This window comes from Clupea harengus, chromosome 6, assembly GCF_900700415.2.
Source record: "Clupea harengus chromosome 6, Ch_v2.0.2, whole genome shotgun sequence".
NCBI classification, from domain to species: Eukaryota; Metazoa; Chordata; class Actinopteri; order Clupeiformes; family Clupeidae; genus Clupea; species Clupea harengus.
The window spans coordinates 30840185-30864119 of NC_045157.1; the positions used below are offsets into that span (position 1 = coordinate 30840185).

The window sequence follows — 23935 nt, forward strand, 5'->3', positions numbered from 1 at the left end:
TAGAAAGAATATCTTCCGAGGCCAAGAGAAAAGGCAGAAAAGACCTTGGGACATGACAAATGTCAAAGAATATGCCAACCCATTACAATTATTTGATTAAGTTTACCATCTGAACAGTAAATGGGTTACATAATCATCAGCTAACTGCTAGCTAGCTGACAAAAATGCAGTGAACAAAATATAGTCTGGTTAAGATTTCAAATATGTTTTATTGTATTGAGTGGTAGAAGTACTGAGATGTGTGACCTATCCTTTGTTTGAACTAAACCATCCTTTCCAAAGTAGCCTACTTACTAAAAGTTAGCCACCAGCAAAGATCTGTCTCTGTGCATCTCTCTTTGGGCTGGGGCAAGGCAGTGGATCACATCACCACAAAGGTGAAAGGTAAAAATGTGTAATTTCAACACAAAAGTGTTTATTTCACATTAGTAATACATTCCTAATATACACCTAAAACTCCCACATACACCTCTTTTCACGCAGTGTTACCAATGTGTTTCTCCATCCACAAACACAGAACTCCTTACTTGTAACTTGACATACTATGATTTTCTACAAATTAATAGAAATGTATATGGCTTGTGCTTTGCTTGTGCATTTGTCATGAAATGTCCTTTGTAAATGTGTAATTCTGCACACACATGCATTCCTCTTCAACTTGCTGCAGTGGAGCATCATCTATTTTTTCGGTGTGGAACCTTCTTCATGCGTGAAGCATACAGACAGTGACATGATCGGTTGATAGTTATATTTGATATCATACCAGCATCATTACATAACGGACACCTTTCACTAGAGTTGCCATGTCTATGTTATATCCAAATATATCACAGATATGAAAATATAGTTTCTTTTTTTAAAACCATTATAGCAATTGCATGTAATTAAATGAAAAGGGCAGAGGCTATATATTTTTACTATGTTCATTGTAGAAACCCAGTGTAGGCCATAATTATATAATGTCGATAAGTTAACGGAAAAACAAAGTAAACTGAAATATAGAGCACTGGCATTGAAACACTTGAAAAGATGTTTTAATGTTTTTTTTTGTTTGTTTATTATGATGTGCTTTTTCAATAACAATCTTCTTTGTTTCTTCACTTCAGTCTTTTGAAGGATGTTTTTTTTTATGCTGCACGTCTTTTTTCCATGTCAGGACTTGTCAACTTACCGCCCCTGTTTTGGCGTGGAAGGGGTGGTGTTTGATGGGAGGGGCAAAAAAGACATGTTTCGCATACACCCTGAGGGCAAGGCAAGGGCAAGACAAAATCCCACAGAGGCCATAGGGGCCAGGCAAGTGATGCAGTTCAATGGGACTTCTCATCCACAATCTCTTTCACTATAGCTATCTGGCATTTACTAGCTCAATGGAACTAAACCTGTTCAGACTAAGAGCAGATTCATCATGCCCACAAAATGGCAGTTGTTGCTTCCCCAAGTGTTACATAACTGATTAGAAACTTCATTATCTCATGGTTTTTATTTACTTGGCTATTGTGTTTTTGGACGCTAATGGTAACTGTTTGATGGAGGGCCTGGTCAGTCCTTACTTTGCCAAATAGCTTTAATTTAAGACTATATGTAATGTGGGACTTTGATTTATCATGTCTGTGAATTGCGTGAAATGTTTCATTAAAATCTATTTCATGTGTTATCATGTCAAGTCATTTAATTCTGAAGAGGGCGAACTTCCCTAGGTGTCCACTAGGAGCCATAGAAGTTGGCTCAAATGGTTGAAGATGCTAAAAATATGTGGATCTAATTGAAAACCAAGCCACGGTGACCGTGTTTCTAAACTTTGGCATCAGACGCCCGCCAGTGGGTGTTTCCTCCATTCAAAAGAACTAAGTTCAAAACTCAGGTGTCTGCTTGCCAACTGTATTTGGGAGGATATCTGAATCATAGCGATGGAGAGGGCTTTGGCTCTGATATGAATTAACTCAGTAGTTTTTGTCTCCCTACCAGTACAGATACATGCCAGCGAAGCGAAACACTCAACACACAAATTAAACGGCTGAACAATGCCATTATGAACTCAGGGGCCCCTGGTCATGAAAACCTCCAGGGGCCTCCAACCCCTGGGCACACACAGCAAGAAGCAACTCACAGTCCTACTTCCATGTGCTTCCATGCCATATTTACTATCTGTAGATTGCCTACTGGACTCACACCACATGATGCAATTAGCTCTATTAATGTATTTGAGTTGCCAACAAATAGCACATTAATGGACAAAATATAAAAACAGCTGTATAGCCATCATACAGGATTTACGACCCAAAAACCACAGGCAGTAGCTGTGTCTGTTTGTCTTGTTCCTGGCCTGGTATATGTGCCACTGACCCAGCATGGCCTTTCACAAACAAACAACGCAGCCTTGCTTACATCGCTAAAATCACATTCATTGGATTTACTATTTGTGAAGTGGAAAGAAGTGTACAGTGTACAAAAATTATTATTTTTCTTTTTTTTCAGTTCAATTGCCAGGCAGGAGAGAAATAATCTGAATAATTATAGCATCAACAACATATCCAATCTGAGATATACACTCACCGGCCACTTCATTAGGTGTACCTGTTCAACTGCTCATCTTTGTATCATTAGATATGGTTTTATCAGGCAACTAGTTTTGGTATCATCTTCAAATTTATTTTGATGGCATATGGTGTGGGGGATCATTTCTTGGCCCACTTTGGGCCGCTTTTGAGCACCAATTGAGCATCATTTATATGCCACAGCCTAGCTGAATATTGCTGCTGACCATGGCTACTTTCAGCAGCATAACACACATGTCGAAAAGCTCATATGATCAATTCACTATAATCCACTGTCACCAGATCTTAATCCAATAGAGCATAGTTGGGACGTGGTGGAACAGGGGATATGCATCATGTAGATGGCCACAAATAAACAGCAACTCCAATCCAAATATGGACTAAAATCAAGCACAAAGGCAACGGGGGCAAGGTCTCTGAGGAATGTTTCCAGCACCTTGTTGAATACGCCACAAAGAGTTATGGCATTTCTAAGGACAAGGGGGATCCAATACTAGGAAGGTGTACCTAATGAAGTGGCCAGTGAGTGTATATATGTGTTAGTATGTATGTATGTATGTATGTATGTATGTATGTATGTATTTATTTTTAATGCAGTTTCCTCAGATGGATACAATCAAGCAGGCTATAAAATGTCTACCAGACTTTTATAAGAAAACGGGGAATTCAAAATCCCCGATCACTACTAGAGGCCCTCAGAAACTCTTATAATCTGAATATAAACATATCGCTGGCGGGGCCTAACTGAAAATTCTGTAAGGGGGTCCAGAATTCTTTGCAGTGCCCCTGTCACTGACACACAGGCACATTCAAGACATTCAAGGACATAAAGGATTTCAAATATGGTGTCAAATATAAGAAGTACATGTCTATAATAATAAGAGCAGGGGCGCTACTAGCTAATGACAAGATCAGGGGCTAAATTAAGTTTGCCTGGGGCTTGTCTTTTGTTTTGTCGTTGTTTGGTTTGGGCTTTTGTTTTAAGGGGAGATCGGCATTGGTAATAATAATAATAATAATAATAATAATAATAAAACTTTATTTATATAGCACCTTTCATGCAAAAGAATGCAGCTCAAAGTGCTTTGGTAGGTTGGTATATATTGGCATTTCTTTCAGCTTATTTCACTTGGAAGTCCAAGGCCTGTTAGACTCTTTAAGGTAGTCTGACATGCCTTGATGTTTGTGTATATTTCACTCAACTAAAAACATTGATACAAAAGTGGCATATATGATTATATTCTAGAAATACCTCAGCAATAATAACTTGAGAGTAAAAGGAATGTAGTAAAATGTAATCATACCTTTACAAAAACGTATTCAGAGGTGCTCTGACTTGTACAAAAACACATTGTAAAGATTTCTGGCCAAGACTTTTGAACTCTGAACCCTGTAAACATAGGTGTTAGCTATACATAGGCAATTTTAGCATTCAGAAAGTGTGTGTGGTTTCACTAGTAAATATGAGTAACTTCAGAGTAACCTTTTTTCTCCAAAACCAGTGAATATTGAAGAGATACAGACGTGGACAAAATTGTTGGTACCCTTCCGATAAAGAAGGAAAAACCCACAATGGTCACTGAAATAACCTGAAACTGACAAAAGTAATAATAAATACAAATTTACTGAAAATGAAATAATGAAAATCAGACATTGCTTTTGAATTGTGGTTCAACTGAATAATTAAAAATAAATACATAATGAAACTGGCCTGGACAAAAATGATGGTACCCTTAAATTTTGTTGCACAACCTTTTGAGGCAATCACTGCAATCAAGCGATTTCTGTAACTCTCAATGAGACTTCTGCACCTGTCAACAGGTATTTTGGCTCCACTCCTTGTGATCAAACTGCCCCAGCTGTCTCAGGTCTGAAGGGTGCCTTCTCCAGACTGCATGTTTCAATTCCTTCCACAGATGTTCAATAGGATTTAGATCAGGGCTCATAGAAGGCCACTTCAGAATAGTCCAATGTTTTGCTCTTAGCCATTCTTGGGTGTTTTTAGGTGTGTTTTTTGGGTCATTATCCTGTTGGAGGACCCATGACCTGCGACTGAGACCAAGACTCCAGACAGAACTGAGAGATGGCCAGATGTTTTTCCAGTGCCCACTTTTTCCTACGAGGTAGAACTCGCACTGGGCGAGGGAAATGTCACATACGAGAGAACAGGGAAAACTCTGAAGTTATCTAGGGGCCAAAAGCACAACATCCTAGAGACCCTTGCAGCCAAAATGCATAGCTTCAAAGCATACCCCAATGACAATGAAGTGTATATGATCGTTGCTAGCAGAACAGAACTTGTTGCGGTCTTAAACTGAATGACCCGGAAGTACTAATTCTACGTGCCATGAAGAAGTAGAAGAGCCCGTCGCAACCAATTCAAATATTGGAAAGCTACCGTGCCTTTGTTTGTGAACCGCACTCTTGCTGCCACATTACGCAAGAAGCCGTGTACAAGAAAACAACCATTTCATCGACTCAGCTGATTAGGTAGGCCTTAGTTATTTCTGGCATGCGGAGTGTTGTTCTAGTGATATGGTTGTTCATCCTAAAGTCAGTTATGTTGGCTAACGTTGGCTGTGTCTTCGTTTTGTGCAGTTTATACAGTGGGTTATGATAACAGCACTGATGCACTGAATTCTGCTGCTAGCAAAATTCTGTTTTCACTACAGCCTGCACACAGCAGCGTTCAGTGAGCAACGATAGTCGCTAGCAGAACGGAACTCCTGCACATGTTGCGGTCTTAAACTGAATGACCCGGAAGTACTAATTCTACGTGCCATGAAGAAGTAGAAGAGCCCGTCGTCGCAACCATGTCTATATATACTGTATATATGTCTATGGTCGCAACCAATTCAAATATTGGAAAGCTACCGTGCCTTTGTTTGTGAACCGCACGCTTTCTGCCACATTACGCAAGAAGCCGTGTACAAGAAAACAACCATTATTTGAATCTGGATTCCCACAGCAGGGTTCCCGCGGGTCCTTAAAAAGTCTTAAAATGTCTTAAATTAAAATTCGGGTAATTAAGGTCTTAAATTTCACGTAAAGTTGCTGTAGGTATTATTTTTTTTGCCGGTGTGCTTAATGACGATGAGAAAGCACAGTGGCGCATCGTAAAACATCTAATAGTTGATTAATTTAGTATTGTGTGAATTGAGTCTCCGCAATTTAATAGCTGTTTACGGTACGTCGGCTACAGACGCTGACGTCAGGCTGCGTGTCGCCATTACGCGGTTGTCGATGTGAGGTTCAAAATGCAAAGAAGATGGGGAAGTGCAACGCAGATTTCGGTGCTTCATTTCGGTGCCTGAGCCAATTGAACACGGTCGCTAGGCAGATTCCGTGGGGCACATGTAAAACTGCCCCAGCTCCCAATGTAAACCTTTTTTCTGTGTCGCTCACGCTCATTGGTGTTTTCATAGTGTAACCGAGCGTTGGCACTTAGATCTTTATAGCACAAGAATGACACAGGCTTGGAAGGGAAAACAGTCTCGTTTACTTTGTAAGCAGGTAAGAAGTGAGTTAGTTACAATGTGAGAGCCGGAATACCTTTTTCCAAGTACGGAAACCCCGAGGGGATAAAATACATTCACTCTTCACCAGTCCCATACTAGTCTGTTACAATAGCAACAGTCTTATGACGGTGAAGAGCAGGCAGCATTTCACAGAGCAAGCACAAACAGAACCAGCCAATCAACCTTTTAACAGAGAAAATACCGAAAGGTAAACGGTCAAAAGTGTGACTGTATTTCGCACAAAAAGATTAAAACATCGCGACGTGCAGCAAATGCAACAAAACAATTGCGTGAAAAGAGGGAAGAGAAGGCAAGAGTCAACGGCAGATCAGCAACCGAAGACTGAAAAATAAACGGAGATGACCGCTAAAGGTAGTCTCTTAAAGGGGCAGTACACATTTTCTCGTACTCAGTGTGTTCAAGTAACAAGATTAACTATAAACAAGATAGAAAAGATAGGTATAAACAAATCATAAAATGGTGAAATTTCATGAAATAAATGCAAACAAAATAATACATTTTTGACTCCAATAATACTATTTTTGCAAAAGAAGTTTGAAGCTGTTTTTTGTATTTATTTATATTTATTTAAGTATACTATAAACTGTTGTTTACAGTTAATATAATGTTCATAGTTTGAAGTTAAAAAGTTTGAAGCTGTAGTTGGAAGCCAAGTGTTTTGTATGTATTTATATTTATAATATACTTTAAACAGTTATTGTTCAATTTGAAGAAAAAAAATTGCCGTGGCAATAAAAAAAGCCTTTCTTTAATGTCGTCAATCGTCGCTTTGTGCTTTAAAAAAAAGTATCGGTTCAGGCACCGTTTATGCACCGGTATCGTTTTAAAAGTATCGGTTTAACACCGGTATCGGAAAAAACCCAAACGATACCCATCCCTACTAACGACGATACAAGTTCAGACGCCACCTCTCAGTCGGCTGTAACAAGTTTAATTTCACCGCCAGACACCCAAAAGGCAGAGGTACTGTGGGTTCTCTATACTGTGACGAGGCACAATTCATTTAAATCTAACGATGACATACGTGGCGTCTTTGCTGCCATGTTTGGACAAAATCGTCTGCTAAATGACTAAATGTAAATGTTCCCCGATTCGCAGCTTGCAAAGTCATTCACCTGTGGTGAAAAAAAAACGGCATGTCGCCAAATATGGCATCGCTTCATTCATCAAGAAGGAGCTATCGTGCAGCGTTAGTGAGAAACCATATGTTGTCATGTTTGACGAAAGTATGAATAAAACGACAAAGAGCAAACAAATGGACCTTCATTTGCGATTCTGGACTACTGATGATGAATTTGGGATGTTACAAAACAATGGACCTCTCTATTCATTGGTTTCTCTCATGAAGAGTCATGTGATAACATTAATGTTTTCAAACAGTTATTATTTTCATTATTCGATATGATTCCTTCATGCAATGCAATGTGTGGTTTAGTGTAATCCAAACTTATGTATGTTATGTTGGCTCTGTTCTGCATCACAAAGGAACAAAACAAATGAAAATGCCAACTGTGGGCTTTGATTGTTTACATCTATATTGGCCAAACAGTGTTGGAAGGGTTATTGTCAATTATTATACTGTCTCCTAATTTCAAAAAAAGGGCAGGCCCCGGAAAAGGTCCCTGGAGGAAGAAGCAGACAGCCCCCCGAGAAAGAGAGGCCGACCCCGGAGCTCTGGCTCTGCTGTCGCCAAGAAGAAGCTGGAAATGGAGAATGGTGCTACGCCGAAGAAAAGGGGCCGGCCGAGGGGCTCTCTAGGCAAGAAGAAAAGGCATTGGAAGGCAACGATTCCAGAACCTAAACCGCTCTACGACGGCCCACCACGCAAGAGGGGTCGACCCTCAAAAGTCAAACCAACTGACCTCCCCTCCAGTAGTGAAAAAGCAGAGCAGCCGCAGGAGGAGCAGCCGCAGGAGGAGCAGCCGCAGGAGGAGCAGCCGCAGGAGGAGCAGCCGCTGGAGGAGCAGCCGCTGGAGGAGCAGCCGCAGGAGAAGCAGCAACCGCAGGAGGAGCAGCAACCACCGCAGGAGCAGCCGCACACAGGCAGCATCAGCAGCCAATGGGAACACACAACCAGCCTCTCTGGAGGAGGGGCATGACCGCATCCTGGTTCCTGTGGAGGATGAGGATGAACTTCTGGGTGGAGATGAGGGTGATGCCGCAGCTGTTGAGGAGAAGGCAGTCGGCAAAGGCAGCTCCAGTGGGAAGAAAACCCCCGTTGCTAAGCGGGGTGGCTCGTCGAGGAGGTTGAGAGCAGTATGAGCTGCCAGGGTTAAAAGAAAAAGAGGCCTAGAGGAGTTGACTTTGCCAACCTTTTATTTTTTTAATGAGTATACAGGGTTTTTCCTACATAGAGAAAATTTGGGCGCGCCGACAAATCCGCTAACACAAGGGGGCTAACCAAGGCATGACACACGGACTGAAAACTACACTGCTAATATGACTTCCGGATAAAATGAGAGAATGTGCAAGAATTAAGTGTAACTAGGAAAATAAAAACAGTAGGCTATTGATATATAAAAAGGCAGACCTTTGTGGCAGTTAATTGATCAGATTGGTATTGTTCATTGCATTTGGAATATTTCATGTGGGTTTTTTCTGAACAGGAACCATTATTTAACTTTGTAGGCAAAAGATGTTGTGGTCAAATGATGGGGTCAATGAAGTGGTCAACTGATGCAACTCTTTTGCACTACCTCAGGAAGGGATCCTGAGTCCATATACCAAGTTTGGTGTCATCAAAGAGTTGCTTAGATATAATCTTTCTGTCAGCATCATTAATTGCAAAAGAAAGACAATGGAGGGATCTACAGATAAATTACCTATACACTCTAAAAAATGCTAGGCTGTTTTTTCAACCCAAATGCTGAGTTAAGGCTTTGGGTCATTTTGTTGGGTTATTTTAACTCATTCTGGGTTGTTTTCTGTAGCCCAGCCACTGGGTTCGAGGTTAAGGACAGTGCCCCTCCTCTCCTCCACCAGATGTCACATAATTTACCTAGCGGCTGGATCACTTTAACTCAGTTGTTCATTATTTGAGCTGTAACAAGTTAAAAAAACAGTTGTTACTCTTCAATTCCGTATATTTTGATTTACAGGTCTAACATTACACCAAAACCAGATGGAACTGGGATTACCCCTCATGATGGAAAGTATCCTAACACTTGCTTTTTAAAACTACCGCTGTTGTAAAATAAAAATCTACTATCTAAAATCTTAAAATCTACTTTCTGCCTAACTTGTTTTATTTGACTGCGTTGGCTACCTGTTATTTTAATATTAGCCTAGATAATCGATGTTAGGCTACATTAGCATATGCGTTGAACTGTTAGGAGAATGTGTGACTTTTAACTCAGTGAAAATGTTTAGTTTGTACAGATGAAGTAATTTGTTTTAATATCAACTAGCATATGGTTTGAAGTTGCTGGGTGAAATAACAACTCTGGCTAGGTTAAAATAGCAATGTTAAGTTGTTTCAAGTACAGTAATATAGTAACAATATAAATGTTATTCTTACAGTGACTTTTTCAAAATTGCCAAAGATTTCCCTGCCAAATATATAAACGTCAGCCATTTTGAATATAGCATTCAAAAGCCCGCTATTGCCTACAGTGCACGGATAATCCACCAGAGCCGTTTTCCCAAGCGCCTACAACAAATCCCGAGCGCCTAAGGCAAAAACATTTTTTTTAAAAAGCTGTCATTCATGGCGCAATTCAGCTTAATGGTGTTTTGAGCCCTCACCGTCGACTTCCACCTCCCACCCCCTGAGCCAATCATTGAACAGAGGCAGCTCCAAGCTTGTCAGTTTAGAGAATACGTTGGTTTGAATTTGAGATTTGAGCAAGCAACTTAATGTAGCTAGCTTTTAGCTGTTATAAACCAAGGCACTTCCAAAATGTTGTTTACAACCTGCTTACAAATCTGGTTAAAACAACTAGTGAAGGTGTTTTAGAATAATATTAATGCCATATACAATAACTGACTTTATGTTAACACCACTAATTAATGTTAGCTGTCTAATTATTTAGCGCAATGCTAGCATGCATCTACCGTAGGGTGACCAGACGTCCCGATTTTGAGTTGCGTGTCCCGAGTCCCGACAAAAACCTGTCGGGACGCTAAAATGTCCCGGTTTACACCAACCACTATGAAATTGTCCCGGTTGTCAGCGATTACATAGCCGATGTGGTCTTATAGCCCGATCATTAACTAAACCCATATAGAAGGACTAATAAAGCATCCAGCGTATGATTTGAACAATGTGTGTGTGTGTGTGTGTCAGTCAATCGTAGTGGTCTGTGTCTGCATAATCTGTGCAGCCAGCGTTACAATGTATATTTGTAAAGATTTTTGCAAAAGCCTCTTCTATCTGTCTCGTTTTAACGGTCAGGCTATATCAATAGCTAGTCCAGGGCGATGATTATGCAGCGTTCTGCACACACTGCAAAACCAAATTTTCTGTAAGCCATGGTGGTTGCGCAGATGTGAAAGATCATGTGAAAACAGCCAAACATAATCCCAGGTGGGTAGAGGCAGGGGCTAGCAGCATAGCTACCTATTTTAGCAATGTTAGCGCTGGAAGTGGTGAGCTCAAGCGGGCTGCTGAGGAGGGGACGTTAGCCAATAAAATGATACTTCAGCAAATTCACTCCTCTAACAAATATACGGAATGAATGTTTCCAATAGGGTGTGTGTGTTGTTGGAATAACACTGGTAACACTTTACGCTAAGGGTACAGGATACAATTATCATGAATTCACGCATGAATTCATTGATGTAGTATATGTATTATTATGCATTATGTCATTAATGATTTATGTATTACTGCATTCCTTAATATCCCATGAATCATCAGGAATTGACGTGTTCATTTGTCATTCGTGACCTCATAAATGAACAACACAACTAAAGCATTAGGTACAGCACATCATTATGAATTATGATTTAATAAGTATGATCATGAGTATTTATTTTTATGCAAAACAATGTGGTCATCACTGCGCAAATTCTGATTTAAACACAACTTGTACATAATAATGTACCCACCTAATGCTTTAGTTGATGTGTTGTTCATGCATGAGGTCATGAATGAGAGGCTATGAACTCATGTCAATTCCTGATGATTCATAAGATATAAAGGAATGAAGTAAAGCACAATAATAATTCATAATCCATGTACCCTTACTGTAAAGTGTCACCATAACTTTAGTTCAAGCCTGTGGCAGCAGTTCAAAATAGTTTGTTTATTGCCATGCAATGAAAAATACCTTTTCACAAACTTTTTCAGTTCAGTGGGTACATTTTCCAAAAGAATGCTTTAATTCTGAAAAAATAAAGTTGGTCCCACACAAAACTCACTCAATGTCTTTTCATATTTTTTCTTAGATATGTAGGCTACATAGAAAATGCATGAATAATAACTGAGATACTCCATTATGTTGTAAACAGTAGGCCTACGTGTGCTGTTGGCAAAATCTATGTCTATGTCTGGGCTGGGCTGGCACATGTTCAGGATAAAAAGCGTATGCGTGCTCGAGCATTACGGTCGCACGCAAAGTGTCCCGGTTTTAGGTCCAGGGAAATCTGGTCACCCTAATCTACCGTAATTCGATTTTTAACCAAGGTAGCCTATTGTACTGCAAAATATTGATCGCGACCTGTTTACAAATCTGGTTAAAAAGATAAAGGTGAGCTGTTATTTATAGATATGAATTATTTCGCTCGGGGTGGGTGAGCTGCTGCCTTGAAGTCGACGGTGAGGGCTCAAAACACCATTAAGCCGCAATTCATCACGTGTGCAATGCATGTAAGCAAATATGGTCTCAATAGTTTGTTTCAAGTATAGGCTACAGCCGAAACCTCGTTCTGTTTTGATCAATAGTAATCGAGTTGATAAGCGTGTCTTCTTGTCTGAACAATACGCAACTGAGGTGCGCGAATGCACAGAGCGGCCAGCTGCCAATCACTCAACTTGCGTATGCATCCGGACTTCATCAGTCGGCGGTGATTTTGAACATAACATTCCATTTTCAGTATTCATGGCTTTCAATGTATTAAAATATCTGCTATGTTGAGGACCTACACAGGTGTAGGCTATTATTTGATTTGTCTACCCGTTTGAACGAGTACCAGTAGACCGCGGGGCCTCGGGAGAGGCAGACAACCGCATTGGTTTATCAATGAAAGCTCAGCTCGTTCGGAGGAGAGCGGATAGATTTGTGTTCCATCTCGAATTAATATTATCATTGATAAACCGGTGCGGTTGTAAACTGTCGTTCCGCTGCGAGGGCCAGCCCGACGTGCACGAATACACCTGTACAAATGCAAATGAAATGTCCACTCAAAATGCTGACAAAAGTTTGATTTCCAACGCAGCCTCCATTGGTGGGCCAATAGAAGTTAAACACACTATTAAACATATTTGTGGACAGTTTTAATAATACAAACAAAAAGAATGGTATGTAGGTTTGTATAATAAAAATTAATAGTAATAATAGATAAACTTGAATTTCATAATTTGTGTGTTCCATTTCTGACCACTGGTTAGTTCTAGATTCTATTGATATACATTTCAGTAGTTTGCATATATATGTAAAGAGGTACACCTTGATAATCTTTGAACCATACATGATAGCACCATGGGGCTTGGACTTTTGTCAATCTATTTGAATCTAAAGTGGAAGCAAAATGATTTCCTGAAGCATATCCTCATTATTTATGAAATGGTAAAATGTAAGCTAATAAGGTGACATGGTAACACAGACTGCGCGCACAGCGCGCAATTTTTTTTTTGGAGCACCGAAGACCCATTTTGACCCAGGAAAAACCCTGCTTTTGTAGTTTTTGGTTTGTTTGTTTGCTTTTGTATTTGTTTGTTTGACCTAGCCTAAACCTAGGTGTAAGCTAGGTTTAGCGTGCTGCTTTCTATTTCTTTCATTATTGTCCCCTCTCCTCCCTGCGGTGCTAGAGCGATAGGTGTGGTACTGGCTGCCCCAGTGTTCTTCCCTAGTTGGAGTAAGCCTTTTCCAAAGCTTGAACTCTGCCTGGTTTTAACAGTTAGGCTTAACCCAAACTCCTCTTCCCCTTTCCTCTCCAGAACAACAGTGTTGCAGCTGTCTGCGGGGCAGGTCGCCAGATCTGAGTCTTCCTCTTCACGCATGCCGAACTGATTGTATTGAGTGGTAACGTGCACCTCACCATTGCTGTGATACCTGTTTGCAGTGCCTGTGCCTATGTGTGTTGTGTCGTGTGTGTGTGTGTTTGTGGACATGTGAGTAGGCATAAGAATCAAGAGCACGGGTGGCATGTCGGTCTCACTCCCTTTTCTAGGACAGATAACCCCCTGCAACAGCTGCTCCCTATATCCTCTACCATCCTGGTGGCAGCCATTACCCACTCTCTTGCCATATTTAAACGTCATTTAGCCGTGTATTAATAAATACTGTTATTTTTCTATTTGAATACCTCGTCTCTGTTCTTACTTGAGCGTACCTGTGTGAGAGCCTGCTTGTCTCTATCAAAAGGTACAATTATACCTCGGTGTGAAAGGCACCAGGTGGCGTAGTCGTTTTATACTATTTTCCTTAGTATATTTGTAATTCTTTTGTGTGGCTGTGATAAATTAGACAGTCTTACTCAGATTTACATCAATCTTGGCATGTCTTTTCATATTTGTGCAGATTTGTGCCGAGTTTCACAGAATAACAAACATCAACCTGAAGAACCACTTCTATGCCGAGTTGGATCAACATGTCCCCCGTCTTCAGAGCTTGTTCAGGAAGTAAGCTGCAAACACAGGGAGAGTAGCCGAAGTTCTGGATCAGCTCTTCAGCACTTATGACCGCCAGGTGAGTTGGTTATGCTTCTTGGATGATTGATATTACAGTGGATTATCTTAGAACTCTCATCTGGACTGCTCATTCTTGCGATATATATTGTGTGGCTATAATGTTTTAGCATCCCAAATCAAGCAAGAATAAGTTGATGTCCTCCGTGGTCTTCCTGCATATCTGCATGACGATGACTCCAGGTTTCTTAAGCTGTGGGATGTAAGTCAGCCTATTGTTAGAGCATGTAGAGCAGCTCAACCCTGGTTATTCAGGGACCTCCTGTCCTGCATGTTTTAGATGTTTCCCATTTCTAACACACATGATTCAAATGAATGGCTCATTATCAGCCATCTTCTGAGCTTGATAATGACCAATTCATTTGAATTGGGTTTATGGAAGCAAGGAAACATCTAAAACACGCAGGGCAGCAGGCCCCTGAGGATCTGAGTTGAGAATCACTGATGGTGTAGAGTATGAACTGTCCTGTTGTCATCAGAGCTTGATTGTGTCATCGCAGAATAAGTCATTCAACGTTGTATCACTTCTGTTGTTCAAATCTAAGGTTTTAGTTGCAAGTTTTAAACGTATAACAGTTTTCTGTTCTTGTCTTCAGGTGGCGCAGTCTGATGAACCAAACATCAATGACATATCGGTTGGGCTCCTCCTGATCACAGGCAATTAAACAGATGCCACGTTCTTCTGCCCAGAGAGGATTGCTGTTGTGCTTGAGGGCAACATAGTTGTCGAATTCTCCACATTGGCTGAAGCCTTTGTCATGCTTTTTGCACTGATGTACGCTCTGCATTTGAGTTACCCAAAAGACTTGGCGAATACCTTTGACTTTACCCAGAAAGTCTTGATGGGCTTGGAGGATGGGAAACTGAAGCCCAGGGTGTTGAGCCTTAAAAATGAACTTTTGGCAGTGGAGTAATCTCACTCTGAACAGAAGTTGCTCCTTAACTTTTCGTATGCACAGGGACTACTGTCACGGACTTGACCTGGACTGGCAGGATGGGAAGCAGGCAGCGATCCCTTCCGGCCCCTGTATGACCACTCGTTTTCAGGGATGCTGTTAACACTTGGCCCCCTGACTCCTTGGCGGGTTCTGAAGGTGCATTGGCTGTCTCTCTCCTGTTGATGTGAAGTACAGTAGGATGCCTTTGTCCACAAGTCCTACAGGTCGACCGCCCCTCACAGTTCCGACTCCTATGCCCAGCGCATAGGCAGCCAAAGCAAAGTTCTTTCTCTTTAAGGAAGATCAGCTTGTTTCTAGGTCTCATATGTTTGAACTGTTGGCACTGCTGTAATGAATGAATGAACACGCACAACCTAGCTCCACTGCAGAGTCGTGTCCTTGCGACGCATTCCTCCATTCTCCATTATTCTCCATTGGTTCCATAGGTGCAATGTTTGTAGCAAAGCTGTTTGCGTTGATCCTATTTCTTTGATGGGAATTCGGCCTATTAGCAACCTTTGATTCAGTCATTCCAAATGCTAAGTCGCTTATGTCACCATACAGAGGATCTGATATTATTCTGACATGTCTTTCTATGAATTTCACTAGGTCTTTGAACAGGGCTCTGTGTTCGGTCTTCTCTAGTATGTCAAATGGTTCTCCATTGCTCTCGGAGCTTGAATGGCAGTTTAGACATAACTGCCCTCATATTACTTGGCATATCCAACTCTTGCATGTACTGTAATTCCTCCATTACGTTACAACAGCTGCGTAGAAAAAGAGAGTAGGCCTGCAATGTGCTGACATCTTCAGTGTTTATTATGGGCCAGGACAAAGCCCTTTCTATACATGCCACAGCAATCTTGTACTTACTGCCGAAATATTCACACAGCAGCTGCTTTGCTTTAGCATAACCATACTCAGGTATCATGTGAAGGCAGCTATGGATCAGCTCCCTTGGCTGACCCCTAGTGAACTGCTCAAGGTAGTAGAGGCAGTCACCCTTGCTGGCCTTCTCCTCTACTCCTTGTTCAAATGCTCTAATGAAGGAGATAAATTGCAGAGGATCTCCATCGAACAAGGGGATATCTCTCGCTGGCAATGATGATAGGCGTTGTTGTTGGAGGAGTGCTGATGTTATTTAATTTTGCCTTTGCATTACTGTGAGAAGGTCTCTGGATTGACTTTGATCTGTTGGTTGAGTGTTGGGACGGGAATGAGTCGACATCAATGTTTCCCTTTCCAGTGTACGATGACTGTTTGAATTAGTCCACTCCTTTGGTCGAGTTGCGAGGTGTTGGTTAGCTCCCTGAGACGGCCTTATAGCCGTTAATGGGTTATTGGCTGCTGACAGCGACGTCTGCTGGGGTCTGCTTGGGTGTATAGGATTGAATGCGCTTGCCCATGGGTCCAATCTGTTTACAGGTGCTACGTTTCTAGTTTCTCTCTCCAGGTATGAATTAAATGCATTGGACACCTTTGTCCGGCTATCAGAGGCCTGTAGCACGGCAAGTTTAGCTGCAGACTCGGCAAGCATGGTTTCCAGTTCCTGTTGTTCCTTTTTCATCCTTATTTGCTGTTCTTGCTCCTCCAATGCATGCTTTTCCTTTAGCGCTGCCATACGGACAAGCAGTGCTGCCTTGTCTGCTTCTATTATAACTCTTGCAGAGGAAGTAGTGCATGATCCACTACTGCACGCACTCTTCCTGCTTGAGTGTTGGCTGCCTACATTTGAAATACTGTCATCAGGGTTGATGCCATCATCATCATCATCATTGAAGACATTTTGTTCAACACTTGATATCCATAACTGCACCTGTGTGATAAATTCAGTGATGTTCAACATTTGGGCTTTGAACCACACATCATGTTTCTCTTGTTCAACCTCAGGTAACATACCCATCACAGACTCTTGAACACCCTTTGCTTCATCACATACTTTAAGCAGCTCATTAAAAGTGTACTGGACCTGTGCTTTCTTTCCCTTTTGTATAAGCTCTTTTATCTTTCTTTTTAAGATGCTCGCTTGGTTTAGCTTAGCCCTCCTATCCTTCTGCAATCGTTCAATTTTGTCAGCAAACGCTTTAGCAGTTAATGTTACAACACGTTTTTCTTTGTCCCCTTGCGGCTCAGCGCCATTTGCAACATTGTTCGAATCAGCTGGTGGCTCAGTGGGCTTGTCCGTGATTTCATACATCTCAGTTCGAATGTTAGCAACAAGTTCGCAGTACAGCAACGTTTTCCAGTTGGCTTTCGAAACGACGTGTTGATTTCTGTGCTGGTGGTAGATGATAGCCTTTAGATCCACAGAGAGGTGAAGCAACGTTGACCCCAATACGAACGCTGTCCTCGCGCTGTCCACGGCTTTGTTGTTGTTGGCTGGATGAATAAACGTGATGTTCCTTCCTCTACAATCCACGATTGCAACGTTCTTGGCTCGGTTCGAACGAGGCTTTAGCCTGATCTACTGCGTCGGCTTCCTGAGAGAAAGCTTTTTGACTTGTGTATGGGCTAAGTCTACACTTAAAGCCCAGAGGGATTGCTGACTGAGCACTTGATTGATGCGCTTGTTAGATGTAAAATAACGTTCCAACTTTGCGTTCTTGGTTATGATACTTTATTTCTCACAGTAATCCAATCAATAAAGGTTTCCATACATCCAAACTTGCATATTAATTTACATGTTGCAGACCTTTGATGACACAAATGAAGCGGTCAAAAAGCTATGTGTGCTCTCCCTCCGTCAAGCAATACCTGATACCTGCATGAACTTTCCTACCTATATATTGTGTGAGCCGAATTAAGGTAGAGTGCCATCTAGTGTCCCAGACCAGATTAAAACATGAACCCAAATGGCTCCTACAATTGTTATGACAAGAACAGAAGTGGAGAAATGTATTAATAAACGAAAAGTTTACTGAGAAATGGTTGAATGATACAACATTCCAAAATACAACAACTCAAAATACAACAGATATGTTGTGTACTGCAATGTGTAGTTAGAGCTACAATTATGAACTTCAAGACAGCAAAGGGAGATGGTTTTAAGCTCAAATCAATTTTGAATTGGTTATGCCCACATGTTTTCATATTATGTTTTGTGTAATACCCACAGCATAGTCCTGGCGCCAAAGTACTGCTTTGTACTGTGGCACGCAAACAAAGTATTGAGAAAGTATTGTTAAAATCATCAAACTGTATTCGAAGCCTTCACTTGAGAGTAAAGGCTATTTTACGGAGCAACGGGACCCTGCTCTACCAAACGTAGCCTAAAATTCGTCACGCAATTTCTAACAAGTCTCTTCTAGATATCTTCACAAGACGTGACATTCCTGTGTTGATTTCACTGCATTTACGCGTCTTCTGACTAATTAAACACTGCACTAGCTGAGGTTGGCTATAGTATAAGAGGCACGGCATCAAAACCTTTTCCCACTTGTTTCATTAAAGTTAAACTCTCTCTTCCCATATCAGAGACAGGAGAGACATTTTAAGTGAGCGATTTCAGTCGACTGAAAGACTATGGAGGAGTTGGCTCGAGAGAGTATCCGCAGCATCAGCATACTGTCTAAACCTTCACGCGGGTCAGATGTCCCTCGCCTCGGCTCCTTTGGAGCCATTTTCATCATGTTAAAGTCTGCGCTAGGCGCTGGATTACTGAACTTTCCATGGGCTTTCGAGAAAGCAGGTGGAGTGAATGTTGCCATAAGCGTCGAAATGGTAAGACGGCAGATTGGTAGCACCTGCCCAATATGTGGTATTCAAAGTTGAATTCTAACTGCAATGCAATCTGCAGTGTTAAACTGTGATATAATGTATATGGTAGGCATACTACTTCTACAATTGTTATTCAGTTAATTACTGTAAGCATAGGCGCCTATTTGACTTTTTCCCGGTGGATGCGTGGTAGCCTACATATTAAGTGGTATCAGATTTAAACTTAGACATCCGACCAAAATAATTTAATTTAATGTGTGGACTAGGTTTAGTAGACGGGAGAATGAAGAGTGCGCTTCACATAAAATCCTTCTTACAGACAGGGTTGTGCGGAGCTGTGGCCGTGTTTATTTGTGCGATAAGCGATGTGAAACAATCACAAAATTACCTTTTATTGCTCTGATTCACTGCTTTGTACTCGTACACTTTAAATTACAGCCCGTTAATTACAGGGTGATTACCTGTTAGGTAAAGTGTAAGGAAAAATAAGTAAGAAGGACAAGTAATAGAGAAAAGTAAGAATAGATAAGTAAAAAGTAAAGGGTATGATTGTGGAACTAACTTATTAGTGGGTAAATTACAAACATTTAGCAAATAAGGAATGTATAACTATGATTTCAAATTCATTGTAATTCTAAACATAATTGCAGGTTACTTAAAATGACTAGCAAAGGACATCCTGGTAATGACATGGTCATCTGCTTTCATTACAGGCAGTGTAACAGGAGAAGTAGGTTAGCTATGAACTACGGTGTAAGAAAACAAAAAAAAGTGTAGGGTATGATTGTAGAAGTATAAGAAGTAATTTACCAACATTTTACAAATAAGTAAAGTATAGATGTTTTTTTATCTTGCTGTCTTTTAAAAAATAGTCCTAATTATATGTGACTTAAAATTACTTTATTATTACAACTGAAATAACAGGGTAAGTAACTGTAAAGTACAGTGAAAGTACAGGGTATGAGTGTAGAAGTAATTGGTAATGACTTGGTATTTATGTATAATAAATATGATGTAGACCTGTAACTATCTGCTATAGTGTGGGTATAGCTTGTACCCTCTACTTTCCTGTATCTTCTCCAAAGTACAGTATAATATAGGCTGCTTGGGCTATACATTGAAGTAGCTTAGTGTAATGGTAGCCAGCGGGTACAGTGCTGTCCAGTGAGTAAAGCTCACTCTTGACACCTTAAGAAATGTGCTAGCGACAGACACTAGCACCTAGCGGTTTTAGCCTCCTTGCTAGCATGCCCGCCTCAGTCCCATGGTCTTGGAGTGCCACTAAATGGTGCAGGATGGCTGTCCTATACCATGGACATAAAGTAAGCTAACACAAAAAGACAAGGTTATGTTGACAAGTGTTAAAACTTAGTTAGCCAGTTGGATCATATTTAGACTTACAGTTCAAGCCAGTTATGAAATCTCATTTGTCTGTGACTCATTTTGGTGTGTAATCAAATATATAAGTCACATTGCAACATTTACATTTAGTCATTTAGCAGACGCTTTTATCCAAAGCGATGTATAAAGGAGAGAAACCAACTCACACACTTGAAGTGGAGTAAACTTGAGTGGACTGGAGGTGGCTCTCTTGCACCATGACCATGAATGTAAGGTATCTCCATGTTGAAGTTTCGAATGCCTATTTCGACAAATTATGCTTTGTATGGATTTGAAATGGTCTGTCTTTATCATCTTGTCACAAGTTGTGATACTCCGGACTGCAAGTTATCTAAAAGGTTTTAGATAAGTGATTACATTTAGTTAACGTAACTTACAGCACTGTAGGCCAGCTGTTGTTAGCTGATATATTGACCCCTTGGAAACCTGCAGATAACTCTGAGATTTTCATACATATCGGTGCATTTAAATCTAGCATCAGCAGAAATTGTAAGTGGTTAACTTTCAAATCAAATGCATATTGTGACAAATTGAGTTGTGTTGATGGCGAATTTGTGGTGTGATTTGAAGTGTCAGCATTTCCTGAGATTGCTAACAAATGCGATACTTTCGGGTGTAATTTAGTTTAAACTTTATTATTTAAGTGATTAAGTTAGGTTAGTTGAAATGTTTGAAGTCGACCGAGACTTCATAGCTACACTCAGGGATGGATTAACGAACGGGCCTACCGGGCCCCAGGCCCAGGGGCCCATGAGCTCAGGGAGCCCCCTAAGCCAGAGCCTCTGCGTGAAGTCGCTGTTATGTATCTCTTATTTGTGGTTGAAAAAGGTGTATTTTGTTCATTTGCTAATTGCTTTAATTGACTGTACCTGTGCCTGTGTTAGAAAATGTGCATTTGCGGCCAGGGGCATAACTATAGACAATGCAGCCAGCGTGGAAGGTTCGTAGGCAAAGCAGACCCTGTTTTCTAAAATGTTACCGAACATTTGGATGTCAAAGTGTCGCTAGTTTAATGCGACAGTGATCAAGGATAATTTATATTTGGACTAATTTAGATCCCTTATGCAATATATTCCCTCAAAATGGCAAACTTGTCTCTGTCATGGTTTTCATAAATTTTAGGGGCCCGTGGTTTCTTAATCCGTCCATGGCTACACTGAACATTCCGACTCCTTCACAAAACACCAGTGGCATGCAGTCAAACCCTTAAACGTAACCTTCTGAGAACAGGTGACTAAATTATAATATAATGTAATCGTCAAAATGATTTCATTACACCATTTTAAAACATCAGTTTATTCAAGCAACCTATGCTATGTGTCTCCAGTTGTGTCTCATTAAGCACTACACTGCTGAGCTGTAGCCGAATAAAGCAGTCCATATGCAGAAAGAGCAATCTGAAGAAGGGTTTACACTGTATATCCTCATGGATAAAGCATGCCATTCCACATAGGAGTAGTGACAAACGAATTTGGAGTGACAGGGTAACTTTAAGTGATGCCAGAGGTCATGTAATTCCTGAGCGCATTAATTAACACCATGAAGCTTCTGTCACAGCAAAAATTAAAGATCTAATATTAGGCCTCCCAGTTAACAACAATTTTACAATGAACTGTTATACAGCCTGCAGCTACCTTAAATCAGGCTGGGTACCTGTTTTATGTGGTATTACCGTGCATGGACTGACTACAGATTAGACCTCTAAATCCAACGAATTAATTGCTGCAATAAAGCAATAAAAAAAGCATTGACTAAGAAATGTTGTGAGGTCATGAATGTGTAGAGCAGTATGTATCTGTTGTGAGGTCATGATTGTATAGAGCAGTATGTATCTGCTTTGTGTTGATTCTACATTAATTCTGTGATTTTGCATTTCAATAGAGAGGAAAATGTATCACAGCAAATTGTGTGATCAATTGACAGCACTAATATATTATATTGTCAATTATATACTAGTGTAACAGAATACACTACTCTTCAATTCAGCGCTCAGCAATGTTCTGGAAGTCAATGCATCCAGAAACTACATATCACAGCTTCATACCGCTCTACCGATCATTTCTGTGTTTTGTTTATTGCAGTGTTGCAGCATTTTACTCGTTGAACTAAGTTATCTAATCTGCAGTATATCTACCACATCAAACAGTCAACTAGCCTGATTTAAGGTAGCTTCTAGTGTTTACACCAGCAAATTTAGCAAATGTAGGCAATTGACATTGAGGCAATCAAGAGACATTGAGTAGTTCTTTAGAAAGCCATCTATTCAAATTTGTCAAAGGTGTTCCATACTGTCCTCTATCCCTAAGAAGGAGACAAGAAGAAAACTAAAAAAAAGAAAAAAATCTCAGGATGACAGGAAGTAAAAAAATAAAAATAACATGTTCCTGATAAAAATATTAGGAAAATAATACCTTTTAGGCTCTCTAAGATTCCATCCACTAACTCCTGCAATGGAAGATAAGCAAAAAAAAAATCATTAGTTATTTAAACAGATTATTTAAATTAAAACATACAATCAGAAAAGATTGAATGTCTGATCTGTATTCTGAGATATATATTGCAGACGGAAAGCACCCTTGTGAGGCCTGACTGAAATATTTTTGTAATTTTGTTGTGATGGACTCATTGAAGTGAATCTATGGTATCATTTCAAATGCGCTCTTATGACACTTTTCGTTTTCAACCCTAGGTATCCTTGGTGTTCTTGATTAGTGGCCTGGTGATCCTGGGATATGCCTCATCAGTAAGTAGGCAAAACACTTACCAGGATGTGGTGCGTGACGTATGCGGTCCCAGGATTGGCCAGCTGTGCGAGGTCTGCTTCGTCTTCACCTGTTCATGATCTCGGTGGCCTTTCTGGTGGGTGGTACAGGATCAGCTTGAGAAATGTGAGTGTGATTTTTGTCTCTACATTTTTTTATTATTATTTATTATTATTTAATATGCTAGCCTGAATTGTCTCTGTTCTAGACATGTGTGCTATACTTAAAAGGTAGAGTCTACTATTCTGGCAAAATATTGCAAAATATTTAAGCATAACAGCCAATCCAGTTACACCACTCCCTTCCGTACTCCTGAAGCAAAGTGTGGATTGGCTGGAATTGTTTATGGCTCAGTCTGAGCCACTATGTTTGTTTTCCATTTAGAGCCCCTTGATACACACTGAACAGACAGCTAGAGGACTGTGATTTGCTGAATTTTACTAGATTGGAATAGAACCGCAAAACTCACCTTTAATTTCTCCTTTCTTCATTTGAACATAATTGGGTCTGGAACTTTTATACTCTTATCTTTCCTTCTTAACCTCTTGTGGCATTCTATAATGTCTTGACATCCCATTCATATCGTAACGTACGAGATACATGTCATTAGTTCATATTTTAAACAGTCAAGGGGAATTCCAGTGCCACACTGTGGTGTCTTGATATGGCGTGTTGAAGGGGTCAAACACGAGACCGCAGGGAGCCATTCATCTCGAAAAGAGTCTTGACTGATGTCTAAGAAGGCAAAAACAACAGACTCTCATCAGAGGAAGTGGTTGAAAGTTTGAACAACGCTGAATTATGGAATTTAAATAAGTTGGTGCTGATCCAGTGGCTGTCTACTGAATGAGAATTGCCTATATAAATATTCATATCACCAACGATATAATTTAGGGTATGGACACTTTTCAATTGGAAGTGCATACAGCAGAATGTTCAGCTCATACACAAAGTGTCACGCCGGAGTCAGGGATTGAACCCAGGCTGCTGGATTGTTGAACTAGTGTGTATCATGCTGAGCAAAGGTAGGATCCAAGTGCAGCTCTTTGGAAAATGTCTTGTCAAAAACACAGAAGATTCAGATGAGAACAGAAGGTAGGGAATATCCCCAAAACACAGACGATCCAAAAAAGAACAAAACATATCTCTTGGACAAAACAGGGCAGATAAGCCA

At 40.5% G+C, this 23935-nt stretch overlaps 2 protein-coding genes across 2 annotated transcripts in view; both read left to right on the top strand.

Annotated features, from left to right (window-relative positions):
• Nucleotides 1-4881: 4881 nt before the first annotated feature.
• LOC116220836 (drebrin-like protein) lies at nucleotides 4882-8582 on the top strand. Its single transcript, XM_031569741.1, has 2 exons — nucleotides 4882-5045; nucleotides 7696-8582. The coding sequence occupies exon 2, from the start codon at nucleotides 7801-7803 to the stop codon at nucleotides 8191-8193; it is 393 nt and encodes a 130-aa protein (XP_031425601.1). The 5' UTR covers nucleotides 4882-5045; nucleotides 7696-7800; the 3' UTR covers nucleotides 8194-8582.
• Nucleotides 8583-14078: 5496 nt separating this feature from the next.
• slc38a8b (solute carrier family 38 member 8b) overlaps nucleotides 14079-23935 on the top strand; it is a 25743-nt gene continuing 15886 nt past the window's right edge. Inside the window, 3 exon segments of the mRNA XM_031569742.2 lie at nucleotides 14079-14145; nucleotides 14540-18601; nucleotides 22689-22887. Coding sequence (XP_031425602.1) covers nucleotides 18404-18601; nucleotides 22689-22887 — 397 coding nt within the window. The 5' untranslated portion in view covers nucleotides 14079-14145; nucleotides 14540-18403.